The sequence below is a fragment of the Ixodes scapularis genome, unplaced genomic scaffold, assembly GCF_016920785.2.
Source record: "Ixodes scapularis isolate PalLabHiFi unplaced genomic scaffold, ASM1692078v2 PGA_scaffold3__209_contigs__length_174095766, whole genome shotgun sequence".
In the NCBI taxonomy this organism is placed as follows: Eukaryota; Metazoa; Arthropoda; class Arachnida; order Ixodida; family Ixodidae; genus Ixodes; species Ixodes scapularis.
This window is the reverse complement of record NW_024609868.1, coordinates 36,457,935-36,482,821: the sequence shown is the minus strand read 5'-3', so window position 1 is coordinate 36,482,821 and position 24,887 is coordinate 36,457,935. Positions and strand designations below refer to the sequence as shown.

Below are 24,887 nucleotides of genomic sequence, written 5' to 3'. Positions count from 1 at the left end.
GCGCGGTGCATTATGGGACATTTCCCATGATGCACCGGGGTCACGTGACCTCGGGGGGGTCACGTGCCCCCCCACGAGGTCACGTGAGCCCGGTGGGGGGCTAGCGCGGTGCATTATGGGACATTTCCCATGAGGCACCGCGCGGTTACGCCGACGCCGACGCCGACGGCAACGGCGACGCCGACGCCGCTCAAGCCGGAAACGGGCCCCTAAGAGCTGCGCTCTAAAAACGAGGCTAGCCAAGAAAGGTGCTTTAGGTATTGTGCAATTATTGCGCAAATTATCGATTACACGTTCTTTTTTATGCTTCCTTTTTTTTTTCTTGTCCTTGATTTGGCAAAAATATGGCATTGCCATTTTCCCTGTAAAATAGTGACGTAACGACCAGTTGTAAAGTTCAGAGCTGGACGCTAATTTGAATGAATAAAATACGAGATGTCTCCGATCCTGTTTTCAAACAGACTTTGTCGCGCAGTGTAGTGTGCTTTCTCTTATCATGATAATCGGTTTTTGTTTGTGTGTGTTTGTGTGTCAGAGTTGCTATTTTATTAGTATGTCTAAGTCGCCTTATTTTTCTTTACCTTGGCAGGGTGCGAGTGGAGTTCTACGTGAACGAGAATACGCTGAAGGAGAGGCTACACCTGTACTTCATCAAGAACCAGCGATCGAGTGAGTCGGACACGACGCGCACTCAGTTAACCGTTTCCGAGTTTCGTTCAACTCTCGCAGTCTATAGAACCGCGGACATACTGCACGTACATCGTAAAACGACTCGGCGTTCGCTGCATACATGACGATAGAATTTCCTGCGGACAGGTCTAAAGCACGTTCGAACACGTCTAGAGACAGTTTCTGTATGGTCAAGCAAGAAAGACACAGGCATCACACATTGCATGCAGACTGTCTTTTGCCAGTCTACTGTCCGCGGAGCACTTAGACGACCCGTACTAATACGAGTGACGAATGCAGTAAGTAAACACCACCAGGTAACCCTGCAGGTACGAGCTAGAGCATCAAATCGGTTTGCGGGCCAAACCTAAAAAGGCCGGTAGTCGTGGCAAGATACATGACGTCAGGATGACGTGTACCTCGATAGCGGACTATTTGTCCATCGCGGAAGAATTATGGCTGGCGGTAATAGGGGTGTGGGAGTAGCGTCTGACGCATCCTTAACATTTATTTGCTATAAAGACAGCAGCAACGAACAATATATGAGGACACATCAAACGTGTCTCGTTGTAATTCGGGTGTCTTCATCGTGGGCTTTGCTTAGGGTAACGGCGTGCTTTGTAGTACCCGATGCCGACGGCAGGAGCTCCCGGGAAAAAAAAAACAAAAGAAATAGCCGGTAAAAAATGCCGCCGTAGTACTGTCAAGACCAAACACTCGTGCGGAGAGACTCGCTTGCTCGCGCTTAGAAACAAAACAAAAAAAAAATGGTCAGATGTCATCAGCCTAAAGGCCCTGTCACACTGCGGAAACAGTCGGAGAACTTTGTCCTTCAACACGAGGAAAACATGTTTTCGGGGACCCTGTCACATTGCGGAAACAGCAACAGTCCGGAAACATGTTGCTGTCGTCCGAAAACCATGTTTCCCAACTTGTTCTCCGACACTCGGGGAACATCCTGTCACACCGAGAAAGCGTGTTGGAAGAACACAAAACACACTCTCGGTTCTTGGCAAACAAACCTCGGCGCCTCGGGACACCTCGCCAGTGACTGCTTTGACTTCCCTCCTTGATGCGCGTCCGCTAGTTGTTAGAAAAAAACAACGTACCGCTCGAGTTATTTCGTCTGCCCTCTCTGAAAGGCGAAGTCGAGAGTCGCAGGAAAGGTAAGACAGACGCAGACGATGTTGCGAGCAGACGACGTTGCGAGCAGACGACGTTGCAAAGGAGCAGACGACGCTGAGATAGGGGGTCGCCATCAGCCAATCAGGGCTCGGCGTTCTGACGTCACCGCTACTTCCTTTCTCATACGCAGGAGACGAAAATGAGGCCACTTGCGAGGCGTATTACGCAAACCGAAACTGCGAGGGCGCATTATCATCATCATCATTGAAAGGAGCAACGTTAGCAACCTCTGAGACCAAAGCCGCAAAGGCTAAGCGAAGAACCATCCCACTAAGCAGCCTATTTAAGAAAAAAAAAAAAAAAGGCCGAGCTTGTGGATGTTTTCAATGTTGGCCCGCCCTGTTCCCCTGCGCTAGCTAGCAGCGAAGTCAAAGCTAGCGCGAGCCCAATGCTCTTTGCATTCCTGACTCGCGCGTGGGCTCGTGCAGTGTGGGCACCGTTACGGGCTCCATGCGTGCGCTTGTAGCTTCGGCTGCGCTCGCACCGAAGCTGAAACGAAGTATAGTTCAGTTGCACCAAACTCTGGATGTAGCGCTGGTAAAGCCTCACCGTCCTTTTCGGAGCACAAAGCACTGCGCGACTCGCGCGACTGCGGTGTCTGCTCCGCGGGTGTCGCTTCTCTGCAGCGCGTCGGTGCATGCCAAGGAGCGCACTCAACGGGTTAACTCGCCGGGATCGATCGTGACTTCGCCAGCACATCGAAAATGAATCGGAATTTTTGAAGCGAATATCAGATACCGCAATATTTGAAGCTGCTGTCCGAAAGACAACTCTAATATGAACTAAAACATTGCACAACAGTGAGGGTCGTTAGATGCTGCTGCAGATACCTTAAAAGAAGTGCAAACTGATAAAACTAAATATTCTGTACCATCAAAACTCAGTGTGACATTTAATTGTATTGTTTTATCTGACGAGCAGATAAACATTTATTTAAAATAATGTTTTTTGTGTTTACTTGTTGAATTTTATATATCCTGTCTTAAAGAGGCGACAGGCGCTGTGTTCCAATAATAGAGATGGGCTTTCTATAGCAATGCAGCATTATTTCATTTTCAAGTAATATGCCAACATATGCCGGACCCTGCTCCAAAAGGGCCACTACTTGCTCCAAAACAACATTTTGCCTGCTACAAGGCCTGCTCCAAAAGGTCAAATGGCACTTCCATCACTGCAACATGAACGACAGCGACAATGTTGTCTCGGTGTGACAGCTTTTGGCAACGGAAACCTCGACAACTTGTGTCGGACGACACGTGTTGCCCAGTTCGGTGGCTGAGCGAAGTTTTTTCCAGCAACACGGCAACATCTATATTTTTCTGTACAGATAGTCGCACGAGAATACTTCAATAATTGACGTCAAGGGTGAAGGGCCATTTTGAACGCGGCTTCTTGCGCGGCGGCAGCTGATCGTCAGAATCATCTGAATCGATGGCACAAAGAAGCACCAAAGCAGAAGCTGCTGCTGTGGCCGGCGCGTATGCCATCCTGCAAGGGTCCAGCCCTGTAGCAGAACGCAACCGCCGAATCCAAAGAACACGAGATGGTTCGCGCGGCTGATGAATCGACTACGGTAGAGCGACGGCGATGAGACGGCGATCCAAAATGGCAATGATTCAAGGGGCGAGCGGAGCCAGCGGATCTGAGCCTGGCCACCTATACTTCGTTTCAGCTTCGGTCCAGACGCAGCCGCGCGAGCATCTGGCCCAGAACAGTGCTTGCACTGCACGAGCGCGCGTGCTTGGCAGGGATGCTGAAAGCCCGGAGCTCGCGCTTATAGCTTAGCCGAGCCGGCCGGGCAGACGAGGGCGAGAGAGAGAGGGAGGCAGCGGGCAGGAGAGGAGGCAATTTGTGTTCTTCCAACACGCTTTCTCGGTGTGACAGGATGTTCCCCGAGTGTCGGAGAACAAGTTGGGAAACATGGTTTTCGGACTACAGCAACATGTTTCCGGACTGTTGCTGTTTCCGCAATGTGACAGGGTCCCCGAAAACATGTTTTCCTCGTGTTGAAGGACAAAGTTCTCCGACTGTTTCCGCAGTGTGACAGAGTGCTTCTTTGTGCCATCGATTCAGATGATTTTGACGATTAGCTGCCGCCGCGCAAGAAGCCGCGTTCGAAATTGCCCTTCACGCTTGACGTTATTATTGAAGTACTCTCGTGCGACTATCTGTACAGAAAAATATAGATGTTGCCGTGTTGCTGGAAAAAAAATTCGCTCAGCCACCGAAATGGGCAACACGTGTCGTCCGACACAAGTTGTCAAGGTTTCCGTTGCCAAAAGCTGTCACACCGAGACAACATTGTCGCTGTCGTCCATGTTGTGTTGCTGTTTCCTCAATGTGACAGGGTTGTCGGGCAACAGAGCCGACAGCCGACATGTTTCCCGACTGTTGAGAAACATGTTTTGTTCATGTTTCCGCCGTGTTTCCTCAATGTGACAGGGCCTTAAGCAAAGCGCACATAAAGGCACCATATAGTCACAATCACTGACGGAGGGAGTCTATGCGGAGGGAAAGTTCGTCTGCTTCTCGCGCAGGGGGTAGCGGTGACGTCAGAACGCCGAGCCCTGATTGGCTGATCGCGCCCCCCCCCCCTATCTGAGCGTCGTCTGCTCCTTTGTAAACGTCGTCTGCTCGCAACGTCGTCTGCGTCTGTCTTACCTTTCCTGCGACTTTCGAAAGTGCAGAGGCCAGATTCACGAAACGATCTTACGCCAAAAATGTGCGTAAGACAAAACTTAAGAACAAATTCGTATTCACGAAACAAAATTTTCGTAAGTTTTGCGCAGGTTACGACAAAATCCTACGACAGCTCCGAAGCTGTCTTACGCACTTCTTACGATCAAATCAGCATGGCCGACAACGTCGCGGTCGCGACGACCCACGGACGTTTATTTTTTTACGTGCGGTTCTGACGCGTCCCGACTTCAAACAGCAAGAAAAAAGTAAAAAGTACTTGAAACAGACCACGACGAACAAAAACGCTGGATCCACAAACACCCGGGAAAAGCTCCCACGGCCACGATCCCACCGAACGCGACCAAACGAGCTGGGCAGTTAGGCCTAGCAGGCTCTCCGCGACTCGGCGACCGTCTGCCCACGACCGGCTGGCGTGCTGAGTGGAATATGCCCGCGCGACCCTTGTGAACCCTTCCCGTATAATATTTTGATTGCTGACCTCAGTTTTAGATTAAAATGTCAATTTCTTCCTCTTGTTATCTCCTTGTTTGCGGCGGCAACGGTGACTCTCGCCGATGAAAAAGCGGTGAATCTCCGACAGACGCAGCAAAGGTAAAGCAGCCATCGCTTTGACCGCTTTGACTAGCAGACGTAAAGCAGACGACGTTAACTGCGCCAACCCGCCGACGCCGTCAAAGAGTGAGGGGTCTCGCCGCACACGAATGGAGGGAAAAAGTATTTGGGAGGGAACTTGCCTCGGTTCTAAGCAAAAAAACCTCGGCGCCCCGGGACACCTCGCCAGGGAGTCCTTTGACTTCCCTCATTGATGCGCGTCTGCTAGTTGTTAGACAAAAACAACGTACCGCTCGAGTTATTTCGTCTACCCTCTCTTAAAGGCGAGGTCAAGTTCGCTCCGAAAGTCGCAGGAAAGGTAAGACAGACGCAGACGACGTTGCGAGCAGACGACGTTGCAAAGGAGCAGACGACGCTGAGATAGGGGGTCGCGATCAGCCAATCAGAGTTCGGCGTTCTGACGTCACCGCTACTTCCTTTGTTATGCGCAGAAGACGAAAATGAGCCCACTTGCGAGGCGTATACGGCAGGGCCTGTCTTTCGTATTTCTCGGCCTCCAGCATTCGCACGATGCCTTCCGCCGTGCTTCGGCTGCGCGCGCGTGCTCGAGCTGCACGAGACGCCGAAGCATCGTCCAAGGTTGGAAGCTCGTGCTAGAGGCAAAAAAACAACAACTGAAGTTACTCTCTGTCGTTCTCACCTTGTCCGAGCGACGTTCTTTTAGCACGTGAGCGTCACCAACCGATGTCACAAAATAGCATGCTTGAGAATAGGTGATACAGAGAAAAATCTCTGTCGGTCGGGAAACAAAATTGATTCTTCTTTGTTGGATAACAATCGGTGTTTGCAATACTAGTTGAACTACGGGTTATAACAAATAGCAGGCTATACACCAACTCATGTTTACAAACAAACCGGAGCGACCCTAGCGGACGCCACGGGTACCGTGCATGCGCAATGGAGTATTGGCTAGAAGCTCGCCGTCGCCCGTAAACAAACCCTTAGAATGCGATGTTGGCGTGAGTCCCCCTGCCCTTTTTCGCGTTCGAATTTGTGATTCTACGTCTTCCTGGCAATGTTTGACTACTTGAGCGGCCTCAGCGAAATCACCGAGGCTCGTTACACGGCAAAACGTCGCGTGAATAGTGTGACATGCGGAGATTCATTCGGCGTGGATGCCGCAGAATGTACGCTAAAGCCTGATTCGCATGATGAGATTTCGCTCGCAATTTTCAGTCGCGTCGTCGATCGGGCTGCAAGAGCGTGAACCGTAGCTGAGATGGTCGACGTCGATACTGAAAATCACAAGCAGAATCAGACCAAGTGAATCAGGCATAACAAGTTGGTGATGGCCACTGGTAACAATAATTAACATCTCCTTGCATCTACTGTTTACATCGAGCCTGCTTACCAACCTCAAAACTTAAGTCTTTTGGGGCCTGCACGTACTTCTTATTGCAAGCACCGGGCCAACATTTGGTCTACGGGCCGGTGCCGTCTAAAAGAGCAGACAACAAGCAGAAACGTTTGAGAAAGCAGACGACAGTTCGAACGATCAGGTGGCCGTTTCAACTTGAAGACGCACTGAGCGTTGTCCTCAGGTGGTCCGTACAACTTGACGGTTTTCCGGCGTTCATGTTGGAACAAAAGAAATAAATGTGTTGACCACAAGTATCCGTGAATTCAATCAAAAGTGCTTCCCGCCCAAGCAATCGTGGTCCGAAGGCGTCAGGTTTTCCCTTTTCACAGCACATATCCACGTTCTCGGACAAACCGAGCACATGAAAACTGACCTTCACACCTTTTTCAGCTCTTTTGGTACAGCCCCAGTAGCGGCGTTTTGACCAGAAGGCAGGTTTTGTCTGGTTCCTTTCAAAACCACGCAAAAATACACGTGTCTCACATGGGGACTTCCGCCCACAGCCCCAGACCGGGGTTTTAGGCGGAAGTCCACAGCCCCGGTCTGGGTTTTTTGAGAACTAACGACAGCACATGGCCGTGTGATTGATTCATTTATTGTAGACGACATCACCAGCAAAGTTGCGTGTCAAAATTAGCAGAACTGCTCGAGAAATAGTCAGAATAGGCACCAGCGGGGGCTTCGGTACTGCCCAGGGAGCCTTCATGTGCGCATCGAGTATACTCCCCACTCCGAACTTGCTCCCAAGAGATCGGATTCGACAAATTGGCCGTCGACGAGTTTGCTTGCGACGATTTGGCCTAGACACTCCATTCCTTTACAGTGCCTACTTTGAGACATGAATTCTTTAACTCCATGCGCTATATTTAGGGTTCAACATTTTCGGTTTAAACCGAATAAAACTTGTGAAAGTTCGCCGAATTAATTTTTCCAAATTCGGTTTTAACTAAAAAGGGTCAGTACTTTCGAGAGCGTTTGGAGGGGTGGATGGGAGGGGGGGGTGGGGGGGGACTGTAACTCATTACTGACCGTATGTCCACTTCCTTTTGCAGTTTTAAGCTTGTCTCCGGAGATTGGTTCAACTTTCAACAAAAGCTTCGGGAGCGCAGGGGTCTTCAGGAGAAAATCTGGGTTTTTCGCCTGATAGGTATTTGTGTGCCGACTTCTTTGTTCAAAGAAGAGAGTTTAATCGTGTACTGAACAAATGAAAATCAAAAGCGTCCGTAAATGCCGCCCATTTGTTAACACCCCTAGCTTCCGTTTACTAAAGGAGGGCATAAATACGATTGTTTCATTGTCGTTTCTGTAGTCGGCGCGAATTTACCATCTCTCGCAGTTGTGAAAATGGGAGGAAAACGCACTAAGCACAATGCTTGCGATTTTCTGGATTTTGATATTTTCCTCTCCGACCAAGGGGTAGTCAAGCTCATGTTTGTCCTGTGTACAAATACGAGCACACGACGATAATGTCAGATCACGATAAGGCCCCAGTGCGTCTTTCAGAACAGGTCGCTTCGGCCACCAGAGACAGCCACAAATAAGAAAACCACTACCTGGTTTACTCACTATACATTTTAAACAAACGCTTTTAAATACTGCATTTTCGTCAGTATACTGGTTTTCGTCGGTAAACCGAAAACAACCGAGAAGTTTATGAGTCTACAAATTTTCAGCGTAATAAACCGGAAACTTCTGTTTAAAATAAAAATCGAAAAAAGTACTCCGAATTTCAAAATAATAAAAACCCAAATCGCCAAATCCTAGCTATATTGTTAATGTCCTGTTTTGACGCTGCGCTGTCTTGTCGCGGTGCTGTTTTGACGCCGTTCTCTCCTGTCGCTGGGCCCTTTTGACGCTGCGCTGTTTCGTCGCTGTGCTTTTCTGACACGTGCTGTTTTGACCGTGCTGTTTTGTCGTGTGCTGTTCTGTCATGGTGCCCTGATCGACAGCTAACACTTCGATGGCAGCCATTTGATACAATGCAGAGATGTAGCTGTTATGTGATGACCGTAATGACAATATTATTAAAAAAGAGGAGATGTGGGACTTCTTTATAATCCGACCTGCGAGTGAATGAAGTACTTTTGCGGTCCAGTCATAATTACTGCCAATAAAACACAGCGAGCCCTATGATCATAGCCATCATTTTGGAACATTTTATGACGTTTTGTCTTGCTGCCCATAAGCCTTCAAGAATAATGAACACTCGTAGTATTCAGCATAACCGTTCAGCAACGCACCTTTTATTGCAGACACACAAGACAAATTCCCAATGGCGTCTACCGGTAGGCGAAATAGGAAAATATCCAGCATAGGTTACTTCTCTTTTTACTCGATTACAGCATTACGCCCCAGTTACTGCACCGTGAGAAAGGCAAGACTTTTTAGAAATTGGGATCCTCGGAACTCGATTTGTTGAACAGACTAAGAGCGTTCTTTCGTTTCGGACATAAAAAAAGGACCGTTCATTCTTTCAGCTTTGCAGTGCGACAGGTGACACGGACGACACGGAGAAAGAAATTCGGGCGCGGGGGAAAAAGGAAGGCGAATTATCGGATTATCCTTGGCGCCGAGTCACTCCAGTGCAATCCATGCGGAGAGCGAAACAGACAGTTGCGAACAAAAGCAAGACCTCTTTCAGTCGCGTATGTTGTTGTGTCATCGCTGAGAGAACAATAACGAATCACCGTGCCGGGCGTCTTAAAGCAAGCAATCACGCCGTGCCGCTATGGCGCGCGCCATGTAAACGAACCGGGCCTCGCCCCCCCTTTCCGGGTATCCCGTGACATTAGAGAGTTTTAGTAGATCGTTTTTTCGTCCCGAAAACGATACGATGCATGCCAAAGGCCGCCGAAAGGGAGAGGAGGTATCGTTATCGGGGCGAATAGCGATCTGCTAAAACTTTCTATTTACGTGCTGCTCGGTGGCGCCCCCTTGCGTGGTTCTCGCCGCGAATAAAGGACCTCGGGTATGCCACGGCTAGCTGCCTTTGTCTCCATAACATTCGTTGAATGCGTTTGAGCGCGGAAGGCCGGCGTCTTTCGCTTTCTGACGCGTTTGACGAGTGCGTTGCAGACAAAGGCAGCTTTTGTCTCCGCTGCACTCGTTGAATGCGCTGGAACACTTAATACCGGCGGCCGGTGTTTGGCTCTCCCAATCGAACTAGTTCGACGAGGGCAGTGGAGGCGAAGGCAGCTAGATTTCGGCGTACCCACTAATCGTAGCAACCAGAGCACGGCGTTTACACGGCCCCTTCGGCTCTCCTCTCCCCTTCTCCCTCAGTTTCTAGGCGCATTGTTTTGCATCTGCAGCGAAAAGCGTGTCTTTTGTATGGTGTCTGAGCAGTGTACCTGCAGCTCTAGACGGGCCTTTAACGTTTCAATAAAGGCTAAACTTTTTCGATGAAGCGAATGCTCTGCCACTGATTATAAGTTATGGCACACGAGTGAGATGAGGTTTCTAACTTCACTCGACAACTGGATTTTTTTAGTGAATGTTACTAAAGACTGCTATCACGACCTTGCAAGATTTAATGTCATTCTTCCAAAGTCGTGACTCGCCGAGCAGTCTTTAATGACATTACCTAAAAAATGTAGTTGTCGAGTGAAGTTGGAAAACTCCTCTCACTCGATCCGACAGACCGGGTTTGCGTATACACCAACTCATGTTTACAAACAAACCGGAGCGCCCGGAGCGCCTCCACCGGACGCCACCGGCGCCGCGCATGCGCGATGGGGGTGTTGGCAAGAAGCTCGCCGTCGCCCATAAACAAACCATTAGAATGCGATGTTGTCGGCGTCGGTGTGAGTCCCCGCGCTCTTTTTTGCGTTGGAATTATTGATTCTACGTCCTCCTAACGATGTCTGACTACTTGAGAGGCGTCAGCGAAATTAACGAGGCTCGTTACACCGCAAAACTTCGCGTGAACAATCTGACATGCGGCGATTCATTCCGCGTGGACGCCGCAGAATGTACGCTAAAGCCTGATTCACATGATGAGATTTCGCTCGCAATTTTCAGTAGCGACGTAGCTCAGACTGCAAAAGCGTGAACCGTAGCTGAGATGGTGGACGTCGATTTTGAAAATCGCAAGCAGAATCTAACCAAGTGAATCGGGCATAAAAAATCGGTGATGGCCTCTGGTAACAATGATCAACATCTCCTTGTGTCTACTGTTTACGTCCAGTCTGCTTACCAACCTTCAAACTTAAGTCTTTTGAGGCCTGCACTTACTTCTTATCGCGAGTACCGGGCCCACGTTTGGTCTACGGGCGGGTGTCCTCTGAAAGAGCAGACGACAAGCAGAAACGTTTGAAAGAGCAGACGACAGTTCGAACGATCATGCGACCGCTTGAACTGAACGTAGTCTGCAGGTGGTCCGTACAATTTGTCAGTTTTCCGGCGTTCATTTTGGAACAAAACAAATAAATCTGATGGCCAGAAGTATTTGTGAATTCAACGCAAAATGCTTCCCGCCCAAGCAATCGTGGTCCGACGGTGACTGGTTTTCCCTTTTCACGGCACATATCCACATTCTCGGACGAACCGAGCGCATGAAAACTGACCTTCAAACCTTTCTCGACCCTTTTGGTACAGCCCCAGTCGCAGCATTTTGACGAGAAGGCAGGTTTTTGTCTGGTTTCTTTCAAAACAACGCAGGAATACACGTCTCACATGGGCACTTCCGCCCACAGCCCCGGACCGGAAGTGCGTCCGACGCGCCACCACCGCGCCGTGACGTAACAGAGATGAGTTCGTGTGTATGTAGTCTCAATGGCAGTGTTTGAAAAAACTTAAAACGAAAACATAGCAGGTAACGACAGAGCTTCGTAAAATTACCGTTATTATTTTAAAAGTTTTGTTATATCGTGTGCACTTATTTGATGCCAACACAAAATATGCTTCAGTAACTCTCTCGGCAGGCGTGACAGGCGACCACCTTTCTTAGATATCAATTTTATTTCAAAAGTTTCATAACTTTGTGATTAAAAGAAATTTCCGGTTGTAGGCTGTTTTAGAGCGCAGCTCTTAGGCGCCCGTTTCCGGCTTGAGCGGCGTCGCCGTCGCCGTCGCTGTCGACGTAACTGAGCGTTGCATTATGGGACGTTTCCTATAACAACGTCACGTGTGACGTCTAGAGCGCAAAATTTACCCGCTATATTTGACGGGAAATGTTTCCGCTATATTTAGCGGGAAAACTTTACCCTCCTGGCGTCATTCGTGACGCACTCAACCCGGGAACGTTTTTCCGCTAAATTTGGCGGAAAAATGTTTCGCCTAAATTTACCGAAAACATTTACCACCAAATTTATCGGGAAATGTTTACCCTCGTCACGTCACACGTGACGTCATACATGACCCTCCCCTCCGTACCCTTTCCTCCTCCTCCTCAAGAGCTGCGCTCTAATTTGGCATTACAAAAAATTTTAAACGCCTTTCATTTTTTTTTGTCAGCTGACTTACCTGTGTTGTTTCTAGGAGACAAAATTGCGCAAGTTTTAATAGCATCTTTATATGTCTTTTTTTCTGTTTTGCAAACTTGTATGGATATATTAAAAAGAAGGCACAAAAACTGTAGGGTTCAAGAAAACCAAAAAAGAAGGAGAATATGTTGCGTTTCTCAAGAGACAGTGCGAGCTCATATATTTGTTAAACGAAAAGCAATGACAAAACGAAACACCATAAACCGGAGAACAATAGGACCTAAAAGCAAAATGAACCACCACCCTAAGGTCTAAAAGGTGGTGTTGAAAATTTAAACACTATATTTAAGGTGTTGACCCACTTACGTCTAAAGATTTTCTTCTTTTTTTTTTTTTCTTCTTTTTTTTTTGTGCCAAAGCTTTATTTGCGCAGGGATTGCTTTGGCGTAAATTGAATAGGGATTTCTTCCTGATCGCTTCTACCCTACGCCCCAGACGTTTGCGTTCAATCAAAAAAAGCAGAGGTATGCCTGATCGTTTTCCTCCATTTGTTTACTGTACTTTGTTGAAGGGGAAGCGAAGCCGAAAATTATTGAATCGATTCGAACGGCATTACTTAAAAACAGCAACCACTTCTGTCGTTTTCTACGTGTTTTCCTCTTTTTCTGGTCGACATTTTTTTTTTTTTTTTTGCCATATGCTACTGGTTGTTTACCATTTGCAACTTCCAGCGGTGAAAACACAAAAACAAAAACAAAAACGAACTGTTTCGTTTTCCATTTTGTGTTTCCGGTAGATTTAACTTATGCGATGCAACAAACCAATGTCAATGTATATCGTTTCAACGTTTGTTGTGGTTGTTATTTTTGTGCTAGGAGTTCTCCTTAGTTCCCGAATTTCCCAAATGCAAAAGTTTGCTCCGTCTCTGTTGGTGCGAAAGTTTCCTAACACTCAAATACCATCAATCAAAAAACAAAACAAAAAAACTTTGAAGGTGAAAAAGCAATGTGGCTTATTTGAATATGTAAAGTACGTAAAAAAATGCAAACCGACGCTTTTTTGTTGTTGTTGTTTCTAGGTGAGAAAAAAGCCCCAGCACTTCTCTAAACGAAAGCCGCACTCGCTGATGTTTATTATCACCTGTATTTTAACGCAACGTATGGACCTAGAAGGACTCCGCGTCTCCGAGTGCCTCTGTCCTTATAAAGTCTGATTAAACATTGAGCAAACAGAGCTCTTTCTCTCTCTCTCTCCTTCTCACTCTCTCTCTCATTTTTCTGGGGTTGGCTATGTTGACGACGTTAGAAAGAATAAAAAAAGAGCGAAAAGCATCTGCAAAGTATTTTCGTAAACTGTCTGAACAAGCGACAAATTAGGGGCTGTCGGAAGGTTAGGGGCGTGTTGACTTTTAATATGGGTTTTCATTCACAACTTCAAGATTATTCATTTATTCTACAATGTTGTTTTTTCCTCCCGCAGCACCAATCAATTATCTTTCTTTAGTCAGTTCCACTGATGGGGAAAGTGATCGGTATCGATCCTCAATAGCTTGCAATCTCAGTGGCAAAAATTGTGAATGCCCTTTTGTCCGTAAAAGCGCGTGACCATTAGGACGTTATATTGCTGCAACGTCAGCGTTACCTCTTTAATTGAGCACACTCAGCAAGGAGCATTGTAGACACCAGCAACCGAAAACCACCCCCCCCCCTCTCCCCCTCCCCTTTGATCTTTTCCCACATCTCGCACAAACCCGTTCTCGCGAGAGTTCTTCAAATGTCCAACTGTATGGGATTTGCTGAGCATTGAAGCGCCATGAAGCGGAAAGGTTTATGGATTGGCTAAACGAAATGCCGATTATTCGTGTTCCTATTGCACAGCGGCGCAGTACAAATGCCGAACCTTCTGAAAAGGTATACTGATAAACGTAAACTTTGCTTCGTTATAAAAAAAAATATCAAGACAGGCTTTAGATTTCTCGTATAAGCGTAAATTTACTCAATGAGCTCAATGAAGGTGGCTATGGCTCGTGATTGTCTCCAACACACGGCACTGTTTGTAGGAAGGGTTGTCCCCTGGACGTTTGCCAAAATGGTGAGATCGAAGGCATCGTTCATTATTTTTGTTTATTGTTTTTCCGCGCAGGTCTCCGCATTCGCGTGATTCGGCTGGTGGTGAAGATCGTGGCCTGCCTGCTGTACGTGGGCCGCGTGGCCCTGGATAGAGGGCCCCAATTCGCCACCTGTTACCAGTGCCCACTGGCGTCGCACAACCAGTCCAGGTTCACGGACGAGGCCGTCAGGAACGGTGCCATTAACTGGTACGCTCCTTCTGGACGTTCTGAATTATTATTATTAGGAGCTATCAGTTTTCACTGACGCCTTACAAAGCGCCGTCCGTGGAAAGTCCCAATTAATCCCATGATTGCTCCGTAGCCCATGAGATTGCGCCATTATACCATAAAAAACGCTCAAAAACTAATCACGCAGCAAGAGGTGCGAACATATTAAGGCCCCCCCCCCCCCCCCCCCCCCTTTCCTGCGTTTTGTAAACTGCCGGTGATTATAGACCTGTTTACACATACATAACAACACTATACCTCAGCAACATTTGTCTGCGCTGGAAATAAGTCTGGCCTCAGTTCTCGCTGTATTATAATAATATTAATAATAATCATAATAATAATAAGTATTTATTTAATGTGTCCAGAAACAACCACAGTAGTCTTCACTTGGGTACACACAATAAAAAAGTAAAAACCAAGCGAACAAAACATGGCCGATCAAGGACGAGATAACATCAAATTGACCAGTGAAAGAGATGCGCGGAAAGTACGCACGTTATTGATACAGCACTGATACAGCGCTGCATCATGCCGAAGTTACATTTAGATAGATAGATAGATATATTTTATTTTTGCGCCTGCCAACAGACGTGTGGCCTGGGAAGCAGTGCACTGTCTAATAACTAGAGAAATATAAAAAAGAGTAAGTAATAATACGAGCAAGTTAAAAAAATGTCCACTTGAACGAACAAAGTATTGTGCGTCCGTAGTAGACGTGTCGTGGGGAAGATGGCACGCACAGCAGGATATAAGGTGTCTAGGCACCTGGAAGTTCATCCCGATGGTACATGAACGTTCAGCGCCGTCAACAACACTGCGCAGTCAACAGAGCCGCGTACAAATTGGCGCATAAAATACGTATCTCTTGCAATGCTTTGATTGTGCAGCGACAAGAGACCGAGGTCTAGCAGCAAAATATTTTAGCCGTAAAAGCAACGGCGGCCAATGTGCCAATCGTGCAAAATTCGCAGAAACTTACGTTGAACTTTTTCTATTAAACTACTCTGCGACACCGCAACAAAGCACCATACCACCGAGGAGAATTCAAGGCGCGATCTAACACGTGCACAAAACAGACTTAAAAGACATTCGAAATTACGAAATTTGCACGTAAGCCGCAAAATGACGCACAGGTTGCATGGTTTCTGGTTAACAATGCGCGAAACATGTAGACGGAAATCTAAATCAGCATCTACAAAAACACGAAGGAAGTACTCGCCTTATTTGGTTATAAAAAAAGAGAATAGTCGAAAACTAGGCTCTCTTTCTTTGTAGTAAGAGACATTACTAGCGCCGTTTTTAGGTTCAGTTGCAGCCTATTAATCAAGCAACATTTTTCAATAGAGCGTATATCATTTTGTACCAATCAACAGTCATTCTCTTTGTCTACCTTACGGAACAGTCCTAAGTCATCGGCGAGCATTGGCATTTTTAAACTCTTTATACATTGCGGTAAATCGTTTACAAATATTAAAAACAAAAGCAGTTCTAGGTTAGAAAATTGTGGTACGCCAGATAAGGATGCAAATGGTTCGGACACTCAGTTTGAAAATCTAACCTGGTTTTGTCGACTATCGAAATAGTTCCTATACCATGCGCAATTCAATGAACATAATCCATATTCTTTCAATTTAATCAAAAGTATCTGGTGGTCGACCTTATCGAAAGCCTTTGTCATGTCAAAGTAAATTGTGTCCATCTGACTGCGGTTACATACGGCGGGTCCGCTGTCACCCAGGAAAGCAGTTAAGTTTGTTTCTACTGATCTAGCCTTTGAGAAACTCGTGTTGTACAGGTAAAGTTTTTCGTTTAAAATAGCAATACAGACGTTCATAAATCACCATTTCAAAAACTTTAAAAATACACAAAAAAGGGATACAGGGCGAAAGTTATTGACATCACAAAAATTCCCAGACTTAAGGACAGGTATTCCGACTGACATTTTCCAAAGAGAAGAGTAAACCTCATATTACAAAGACAAATTAGATATATATGTCAAGACAGGGACAAATATTCCAGCACAGCCTTCGGTAACAAAAATAGAAATGCCATCACAGGCAGAGATTCGGTTTGAGTTTCCGAACAGAGCACATCACTTTATCCTCTTTCACACTTTGGTATGCCAAGTAAAGTCAATGATGCGCCAGCACCGTTCCTATAGTGTTGATATAGTGCTGCGATGACCTTATATCAGCTGTGATATCAGCGATCACAATTTCATATTTGCGTCTTTTAAAAACCGAAACCAAACAAACCAGGCCAACAAAACATTGATTATTTTTCAAAATATTTCCAGGGCTAACTTTATTGCATTTAGAAAGGGTGTTGCAAATTAGAAGTGCCCAGGGATTCTTATGCTCATGCTTAGATGTAAATGATGCATATACCGAATTTCCAAAAACATCTAAAACCTTTTACAAATACTTCTTCAAAGTAACAGTTTCAGCTTCAAAAACAAAAATCAGAAAACCTTGGGTATCTCGTGGTCAGTGCTAACTATAATGCATGTTAAAATGATGCAGAAAGAGAATCGTTTATACTCGTCTATTTTGACGTCTAGGAATCAAAAATAAACTTGCCATTTTTAAGAAGTTTCGTAATGAACTAACTGCCGTGCTGAAGAGAGCAAAATCATTATAATACAATCAAAAATTTCGTAAGGCCGATCGGCTATGCCCTTATATTATTTAAAAATCAATTAATGAAGCCCTGAATCACTACAGGGGGCGCGGAAATATAGGTAAACTAAGTATAATAAGCAACAAACTTGCGTCTGGAGCCCTACTTGCAGAACATTTTAACGAGCATTTTGTAAGGACGATAGCTGGGGCCTCACAGTGACAGCGCTTTAGGCTTTGTTTGTCCTATAAACAACAGCGTCTTTCTAAAACCTAGAGATGAGAAAGAGGTATTTAACATTTTTAAGGGACTTCGAAATAGCAATTGCTGTGATATTAACCAATTTCAAATCAGACCCAGTAAGTTCGTTGTACTATCGCGGACAATATGGGCTGAAACAGCGCTCCGGCCTGTGCACGGTACTACCTGCGCCGCCTGTCGCATCGCTCCCGAAACACGGCGCACGCTGAGGCCGAGATAAATTATCACTTGCGCTCACTGCGCCACTGCGCTCTTCCGGCCGTCTGCTAGCCCACTGTTCACGTCTTCAGCTACCATGCATTTTAGTTCAATTCAAGAAAGCGCTGAAGTGAAAAATGCGCTGTCACGCCCGTATCTCCTCGAGGAGCGCTGCCCTGACGAAGCTGCCTTGGCCCCTAAAAGGAGCCGATCTGAATATCATCGAAAACATTTGGAGCCGCATCAAGGTAGCTATGTCACGGCGTCCCCTCCTCGCGCCTACAAATTGTGGAAAGCAATGGGAGGTGAATGGGAGTGGCTTCGGGGCTGAGCCAGACTTCGTGGCCGCGCTCTATGATTTCTTACCAGACAGAATGAGAGCCGTGGTCGGGATTCAAGGGAGAATGACGCGGTATTAAATTATTTTGCAAGTTTTACTGCACCTCGGGACCCCCTGAACTGGACTTCTGCCGATTGGAATAAAGCTTGATGCTACGGTTGCGACACCCTGTTTGATGCCGTTAACCACGCATACTTTTTGAGGGGTGCCTCCTTCATCCCGATCTCCTTGTATAGTGCAGTTGAACTTCCACCGCCGACTATTGATCTTTTGTGTCTGACAATGTCCTCTGCAAATATTTTGTCGATTAAGTTTCAATCTCCTTCGCTTGACAAATATATGACTGTTTGTCCCACCTTATTAAGACTAGGCATTCGTAAACAAAAAAACTGGTGTCTCGTCAGCAACTTGTTTTGCTTGAAACAAACACGTGGGCCCAGTAATGAAGAAATAATATTTTTATACCTCTTCATACTAATCAAGGTTACAAAACCTACTCAGTAACTTGTATGCTTACCGTTTCTTGAACATATGTGATCAGTGAAAGAGAGAAAAAAAAGAATAAGTACATTGGAGCCGGACTAAATCCGGCATACAGATTTTGGCCTGTATTTTACGATGTCCCCTTTCGTGAATGCACCTGTAATCAAACAAAAACAACCTGCAGCCTATTTTGATATGACCTTCAAAAACGGTAATCGCAGTTAAAATTTAAGACACTTCACTATTTTTTCTTCACCAGTCAGCGTTTTTTCTACGGGATTTTACGGGATACAGTAAAGTAAATCAATACCAAAAGGGGAACAGACAAGTGTAATCTTTTGTTCCCCCCACCGCCCTACTACACATGCCCGCTGTCGCACCCGCTGTCTCGTTTGCAGACAGCCGGAAGAGCGGAGTGGCGCAGCGAGCGCAAGTGAGAAAATATCTCGGACTCAGGGTGCGCCATGTGTGCGGAGCAAGGCGACAGCAGGGTTGGGCAGAAATACTCAAAAATGTATTTGGAAATACAAATACTGGGATACATTGAAATAGTAGCTAAAATACTGATACTAAGATACATCTGTAAAAATGTATCGCAATACGTATCGGAAATACATTTTAAAAAGAGGCAAAAAGTATTTGGAAATACAAATACAGGAATACATTTTAGGGAGGGCAGAAATACAAATACAGAAATACTGATACTGCAATACATTTTCCAAATTTTTTGAGGCGTCAACTGAGATGAAGCTTAAAGTTTGAAGTGGATGTTTTCGATCCCTAAATTACTTTCCTGCAGGCTTGGCACTTTGCCTTGAAGGTAGTGGTTTCGGACGACAAGGAGTCTTCAATGGGCCCAAAAAAACGTTCCAACAATTGCTGACCGCGGTCTCTTCCATGACATCCTGTTTGTCTGACGACGGAATATTGTCAACATTGATCACATTATGTCACGGTGGAATGAACTAGAATTCTTTATCTGTAGGTGTGGCCTTGAACATGAAACTTTACCACGCTGCTGTATGAAAGGACAATGCGTACTTTCGTTGTAGGCTACCTAGCTGAAGATGGTGCATGCAGTGTCATTTGGAATTTTTGAGAATAGTGGACCACCTGAAGCATCTTGGAATACATGTCTTATCTTCTGTTTTACAGTTGAAAAAACGATACGGTAGCATCCCTGTTCTGAAGATCCTTTCTACCGACCCTCCGCCACCGACGCACGGATTGCAGTCCAAGTTTTGCCTAGCATTATCCAAACAGAGACCTCATGGATTGCGAGCTGATATTGCCGGCACAGGTGCGAGCTGTCCGAGAAACAGCGGTCTCGAGACGAGTCGCGGGAGTACGTAGTCTGGGATGGCACAGCGAGGCCACTTCTGGCCTCCTTCTGGGTTTCGAATCACCGGAGCAGCGGGTCACGTTCACGTCGGCTGATGATGTACCCTTGAGCCGTGCAATGTTACGGGCGCAGCCGCAGACGCATTCGAATATGAGTTGAACTTCACAGCGTGAGTCTTCCTACTATTTCAAGTCAACCACCGCCAGGCTCGTGCTGCAACAGACTGTGTGTGACTCGGCCTTGCCGGCTGTGTGTACTGTGTACGCTAAGTCAAGAGAGACGGTTAGCAGCGGGCATTGGATGCCAGGAAACAATGGCTCAAGAAATCCCTACCTAAGGACCTGCAACAGAAGATGCTCCGACTCCACTCCTGGCACGCCACCTGGTTCGAGTCCCCGACTACGCAACACTTCTCAGAAGAGAGAAGAGGACGTATACAAAAATAGTTTGCAGAATCAAAAAGAACCTTGGTCAGCATAGTAACAATACCCCAGCATCTCCGTAACTCCAGTGCCCTTAGGAGTCAAAAAAAAAAATGCGTTCAAACTTGTTTCTTTTTTTTTCTTGGGGGGGGGGGGGGGGGGGGGAGAGTATTTCTCAAGAAATGTAACGAAATACATTTCATCCTGATTGTATCGCGATACAAAGGAACATTCCAAATGTATATCGATACAGGAATACAGATACTGGTGAAAAAAATGTATCGCGATACAGAAATACAGATACGAAATGTATTTCTAAAATACTATCGCGATACATTTGTATCGCGATACTGCCCAACCCTGGGCGACAGACGGCGCAGGTAGTGCCGTCCACCGGCCGGAGCGCTGTTTCAGCTCATATTGTCCGCGATAGTACACATTATTGCACCGTGCTTAGTAGATATATTTAACATATTCTTATCATGTGGTTAATTTTCCAAAAATATGAAGCGAGCTAAAAAATCAGTTCTCTTTAAAAGAGGTGAAAAAATATGTTTAGCAGTTATAGACCTATATTGCCGCGCGCGTCGGCGAGCAAGCGCGTGCGTGACCGAGTGGTTACCGCGCTTGACTGTCGCGCGGAAAGTGTAGGTTCAGTTTCAGTCAGAGAACCGTTCTTCTTTCAACTTGGCCTTCTCATAAGCTCGGGAAAAAAGAAGACGAGGGTCAACTGGCGCTGATGTACTATTCACGGGCTCCCGCTTTCAGAGATCTCAATCACCGGCAAAAGGTACAATCCAACAATAATTCTGGTCTCAATCAACGCAGTTCGTCGCAAGGAACAAGTGCACAGCATCATCCAGCGCGTGAGTGAATTTTCCTCGGAAATATCACTTCTCGAAGTTGCCAAGCGACGGCCGCCACGCTAAGCCTAACCAGGTACGCAGCATTTTACCCGGTGCTCCTGCACTAGGCTTATCCTCGTGGACCTTCGTCCCACGCCGCCTCCGGCTCACAATCCAAGCATGGCAACGGCCATGGAAGCAAGCGATGCTACGGGCATCCCCCTCCAAGAACACCAACCCGAACGAGACGACTGCGTAGAAATACGCCGGCGAAGATCCAAAAAGTTCGAGCCACAAAATACCGAGGACACAATCTGTCTCTCAACCGACGACGCCGCAGAGGGCCTTAACTAGACAATCAAGACGTCCTCCGCTCCCTCGAGTCGATTACAAAATTATTACCCGTCCGCGAGGAGCCTTGAATCTTGCCAACCTCGAGACTATCCACCTCTCTCGCGCCATCGCAAAGAAAACTCAGCAACATACCCGCGACCGACCAAACTCTACAACATCCCAAGTCCGCATGGACAGAATACAAAATATCGCCATCGCGAGCACCCCGAGTGAAGACCCGGCCCGACACATCAGAAACCGTATATTGCCGCCCCAGACGACTCGGCTCGCGGCGTGGTGCGAGGCATCCCGCCCTGCACCACTGGCCAAGAACTAATCCACAATCTCTACTCGCCGGGCTATGAAATTCTTTCAGCCCGAATGACCGAAAAAAACATCCACAGCTCTTATTACTTTCACCGGCAAGCAATTTCCGAAATATGTCATCTTCGAGCACCCAGCACTTCCATGCAGTTGGTATCTACCTACCCGTCACAACTGCTACATATGCCACGAGATCGGTCATCGCGCCGATGTGTGCCCGAACCCGGACACTGTTAAGTGCCTGACGTGTGGCGTTTCCAACCCTACGAAAGGCCACGAGTGTACGCTCCGATGTGCTCTCTGCACAGGCGCCCACCCTACGGGCTCCAAGGAGTGCCCTAAAAAGCTAGCTCACCGCCCACCAACATATGTCTCGAACCACCGCCAAAAACGAAAGAACACTGGCGTCAACTCCCGGTCACGCTCCTCCTCCAGGGGGCCACAAAAGACAGGACCGAGGCAACGGCCTTCCTCGAGACCAAGGTCCGATTCCAGGTCACAATCAAGCAACCCACAATGCGACAAGGCACCAGCGGCACTCCGTCAACCACCAGACAACAACACGGTGAGCTGGGCAGCGCGGCTATTCCCATAAAAAAAAAAAAAAAAGAAGCAGACCACTTTCAATCGTCCTGCGCGCCGGATGTTAGTCAGAGACTAACCGAAATTTTACACCAGTTAAAGGAACTAAGGGCTGAGAATCAACCACTTAAAGAGGAGAGTCGGCAACCTAGAGATGTGAATAGGCAACTCCGAACACTCCTCACACCCTCAAGATCCTCGCCACCCCATACCCCCTCCCAGGTCATACCCGCAACCAAACCACAACCAGGGAAAAAAACACCCTCACCCGTGTCAGCTTCCGATGAAGTGGCTGTAATCCCCAAACCCGCTGTCCCCACGCCCTCGCAAATAGAAACAGGACTAGGAGACAGACTCGTACAGTCACAACAACAAATGCAACAGCAAATCATTCGGATCCAGCAGCAAATGCAACTGTCCGAACAGCAGTCCCAAAAACTGCTGCCAGAAATAAAACAGGCCCTTCAGCACCTTCATACTCTCATTACGGCTAAAGATACCGACCACGCAAACCGCAAAAAAGCAAGACTAGTGTCCAACCAAGAATCCCCCTCTCTTCCTACTCATGCACCCGGTCATGATGAATAATCAAGCCCAACAAACTCCACACAATCTAACCATTTGGCAATGGAATTGTCGCTATACAACAAAAACATGCCTCTCTTCGTCAATATACACGGGATGCTGAGCGCCCCCCTTCCCCCCCTGATGCCATAGCAATTCGAGAAACCGGATCTGTCCCATCGTAATCCGGCTAAAACTGTCATACAACCTCCGCCGATAGTAGAGTCGCCACACTCACTGCCAAATCCCTTACCATTGTTCTGCACCAAATTGATGGCAGTAACATAGATCATAACCTTATCGAGATCCTGCCTGCAAAAAGGGGTCAGCTGAGTATTTTCGTGCTTAATGTCCACAGTCCAACAACTCGACGAAAGGAGAACTTTGCCTACCTGCTCGCCGCGACTTCCAAACTAGCCAAGCAGAACGGGGTCGTCGTCCTCGGCGACTTTAACGCGGAGCACCCAGCTTGGGAATACGGCAAGGCAACCGTGAAAGGCAATAAATTGTGGGAGCTGATCCATCAACAGGGCCTCACAGTTCACACAGACCCTGCCTGCCCTACCAGGATGGGCCACAGTGTGTCACATGACACGTGCCCCGACTTGACAATGACCAAAAGGCTCGCAGACGCTGAATGGTGCAACACCGAGGAAACGCTCGGAAGTGAACACTGCATTCTCATCACTACGGTCCCTTTCATTCGTAAGAACTCGTACATCAAAAAGACACGACTCGCTAATTGGGACGAGTTTCGTAAGCAGAGAGAAACCACTTCCACTTCAGAGATCATTTCCTCGACGAATGGGTGAGCACTCTAAAACACGACGACGTCTCCGCTTATGCCAAAGATATTATGTTAACCGACGAACGACAAGTCGTCACTTACTCCATCTGTGGGAAGCTCGACGAAGCTTGGTCAAGCGATGGCGTCGGCAGAAGCACAACAGGACCTTCAAGATTTGCATAGCAAGGCTCAAAGAGGAGGCCGCTCATTACGCTGTGAACCTCATGCAACAGAACTGGCAACAGTTCTGCAACAGCCTTCAGGGCACCCTAGGCACCGCCAAAACCTGGTCCCTGCTGCGCCCCCTGCTTGACCCCACCAAGAGCAAGTCAACCAGCCGGCACATCATCACAAAACTCATAAAGAGGACATTCTCGACGCTCAGCGGGACAAGTACATAGGGCAACAACATCCAACTTCTCACCCCATGGAATGCCGTGGTGACCCCAACGCGGACATTAATAATCCCATCACTTTGGCCGAAGTGAATCAAGCCATCCAGGCTCTTACCCGGAATTCCACTCCCGGTGCGGACAAGATTACAAACCGTATCATTCGAAACCTAGACGGCCCTTCCATCCAAGCCCTCACCAATTTCTTTAATCAGCATTGGGAGGAAGGCACATTACCGGCAGCGTGGAAACATGCCGATATCATCCTGATCCCCAAGACCGGCAAACCACCCAAATTGGAGAACCTGAGGCCCATCTCTCTCACTTCATGTATCGGGAAGCTATTCAAGCACGTGATACTCAACCGGCTCCAGCCATACATCGAGAACAACAACCTCTTACCACCGACAATATTCGGCTTTCGCTCGCACCTTAGAACGCAAGACATCCTCCTCCAATTACACGAGGATATCAATCAACAAGTCTCCGCTCATAGCATTAGAGCCATCCTGACGCTGGATCTGAAGGGGGCATTTGACAGTGCAAGTCGCGACATCATACTTGCCAATCTCAGGGATCTAAACTGTGCTCAACGAACCTTTGCTTACATTCAAGCATTTTTACAAAACCGCACCGCCACGATCGGCATTGGCGACCTTCAGACCCAACCTCTCCCCACTCCCAACAGGGGAACGCCACAAGGAGCGGTTCTGTCGCCTCTGTTGTTTAACGTGGCGATGATGAAGCTCCCTGCCCAACTCGCGGAAATAGAGCGTCTATCACTCCCTCTACGTTGATGACATTACAATCTGGGCCACCTCCGGCTCTGACGGGGAGATCCAAGATGCCTTACAGCGTGCGACCGACGTGGTTCAACGGTATGCACGTGGTGGTGCTCTTCAATGTGCGCCTGAAACGTCAAAACTGCTCATTGTAAAAAAGAAATGCCGGAACATTCTCTATGACCCGCCACAGCTTACTCTCACACTCGAGAATCAAGTCATTCCGCAAGTGACGTGCATTAGGATTCTCGACCTCTTTCTCCAACAAGACGGCGGAGGATCACACGCGCTTCAACGTCTCACGCATACCACGAATCAAATCC

At 47.3% G+C, this 24,887-nt stretch overlaps 1 protein-coding gene across 1 annotated transcript in view; it reads left to right on the top strand.

Annotated features, from left to right (window-relative positions):
- Window positions 1–24,887, top strand: part of LOC8028181 (potassium channel subfamily T member 2) — a 369,599-nt gene that overhangs the window by 273,412 nt on the left and 71,300 nt on the right. The window contains exons 2-3 of the mRNA XM_040216176.3: window positions 590–669; window positions 14,092–14,266. Coding sequence (XP_040072110.2) covers window positions 590–669; window positions 14,092–14,266 — 255 coding nt within the window. The remainder of the gene's footprint in view (window positions 1–589; window positions 670–14,091; window positions 14,267–24,887) is intronic.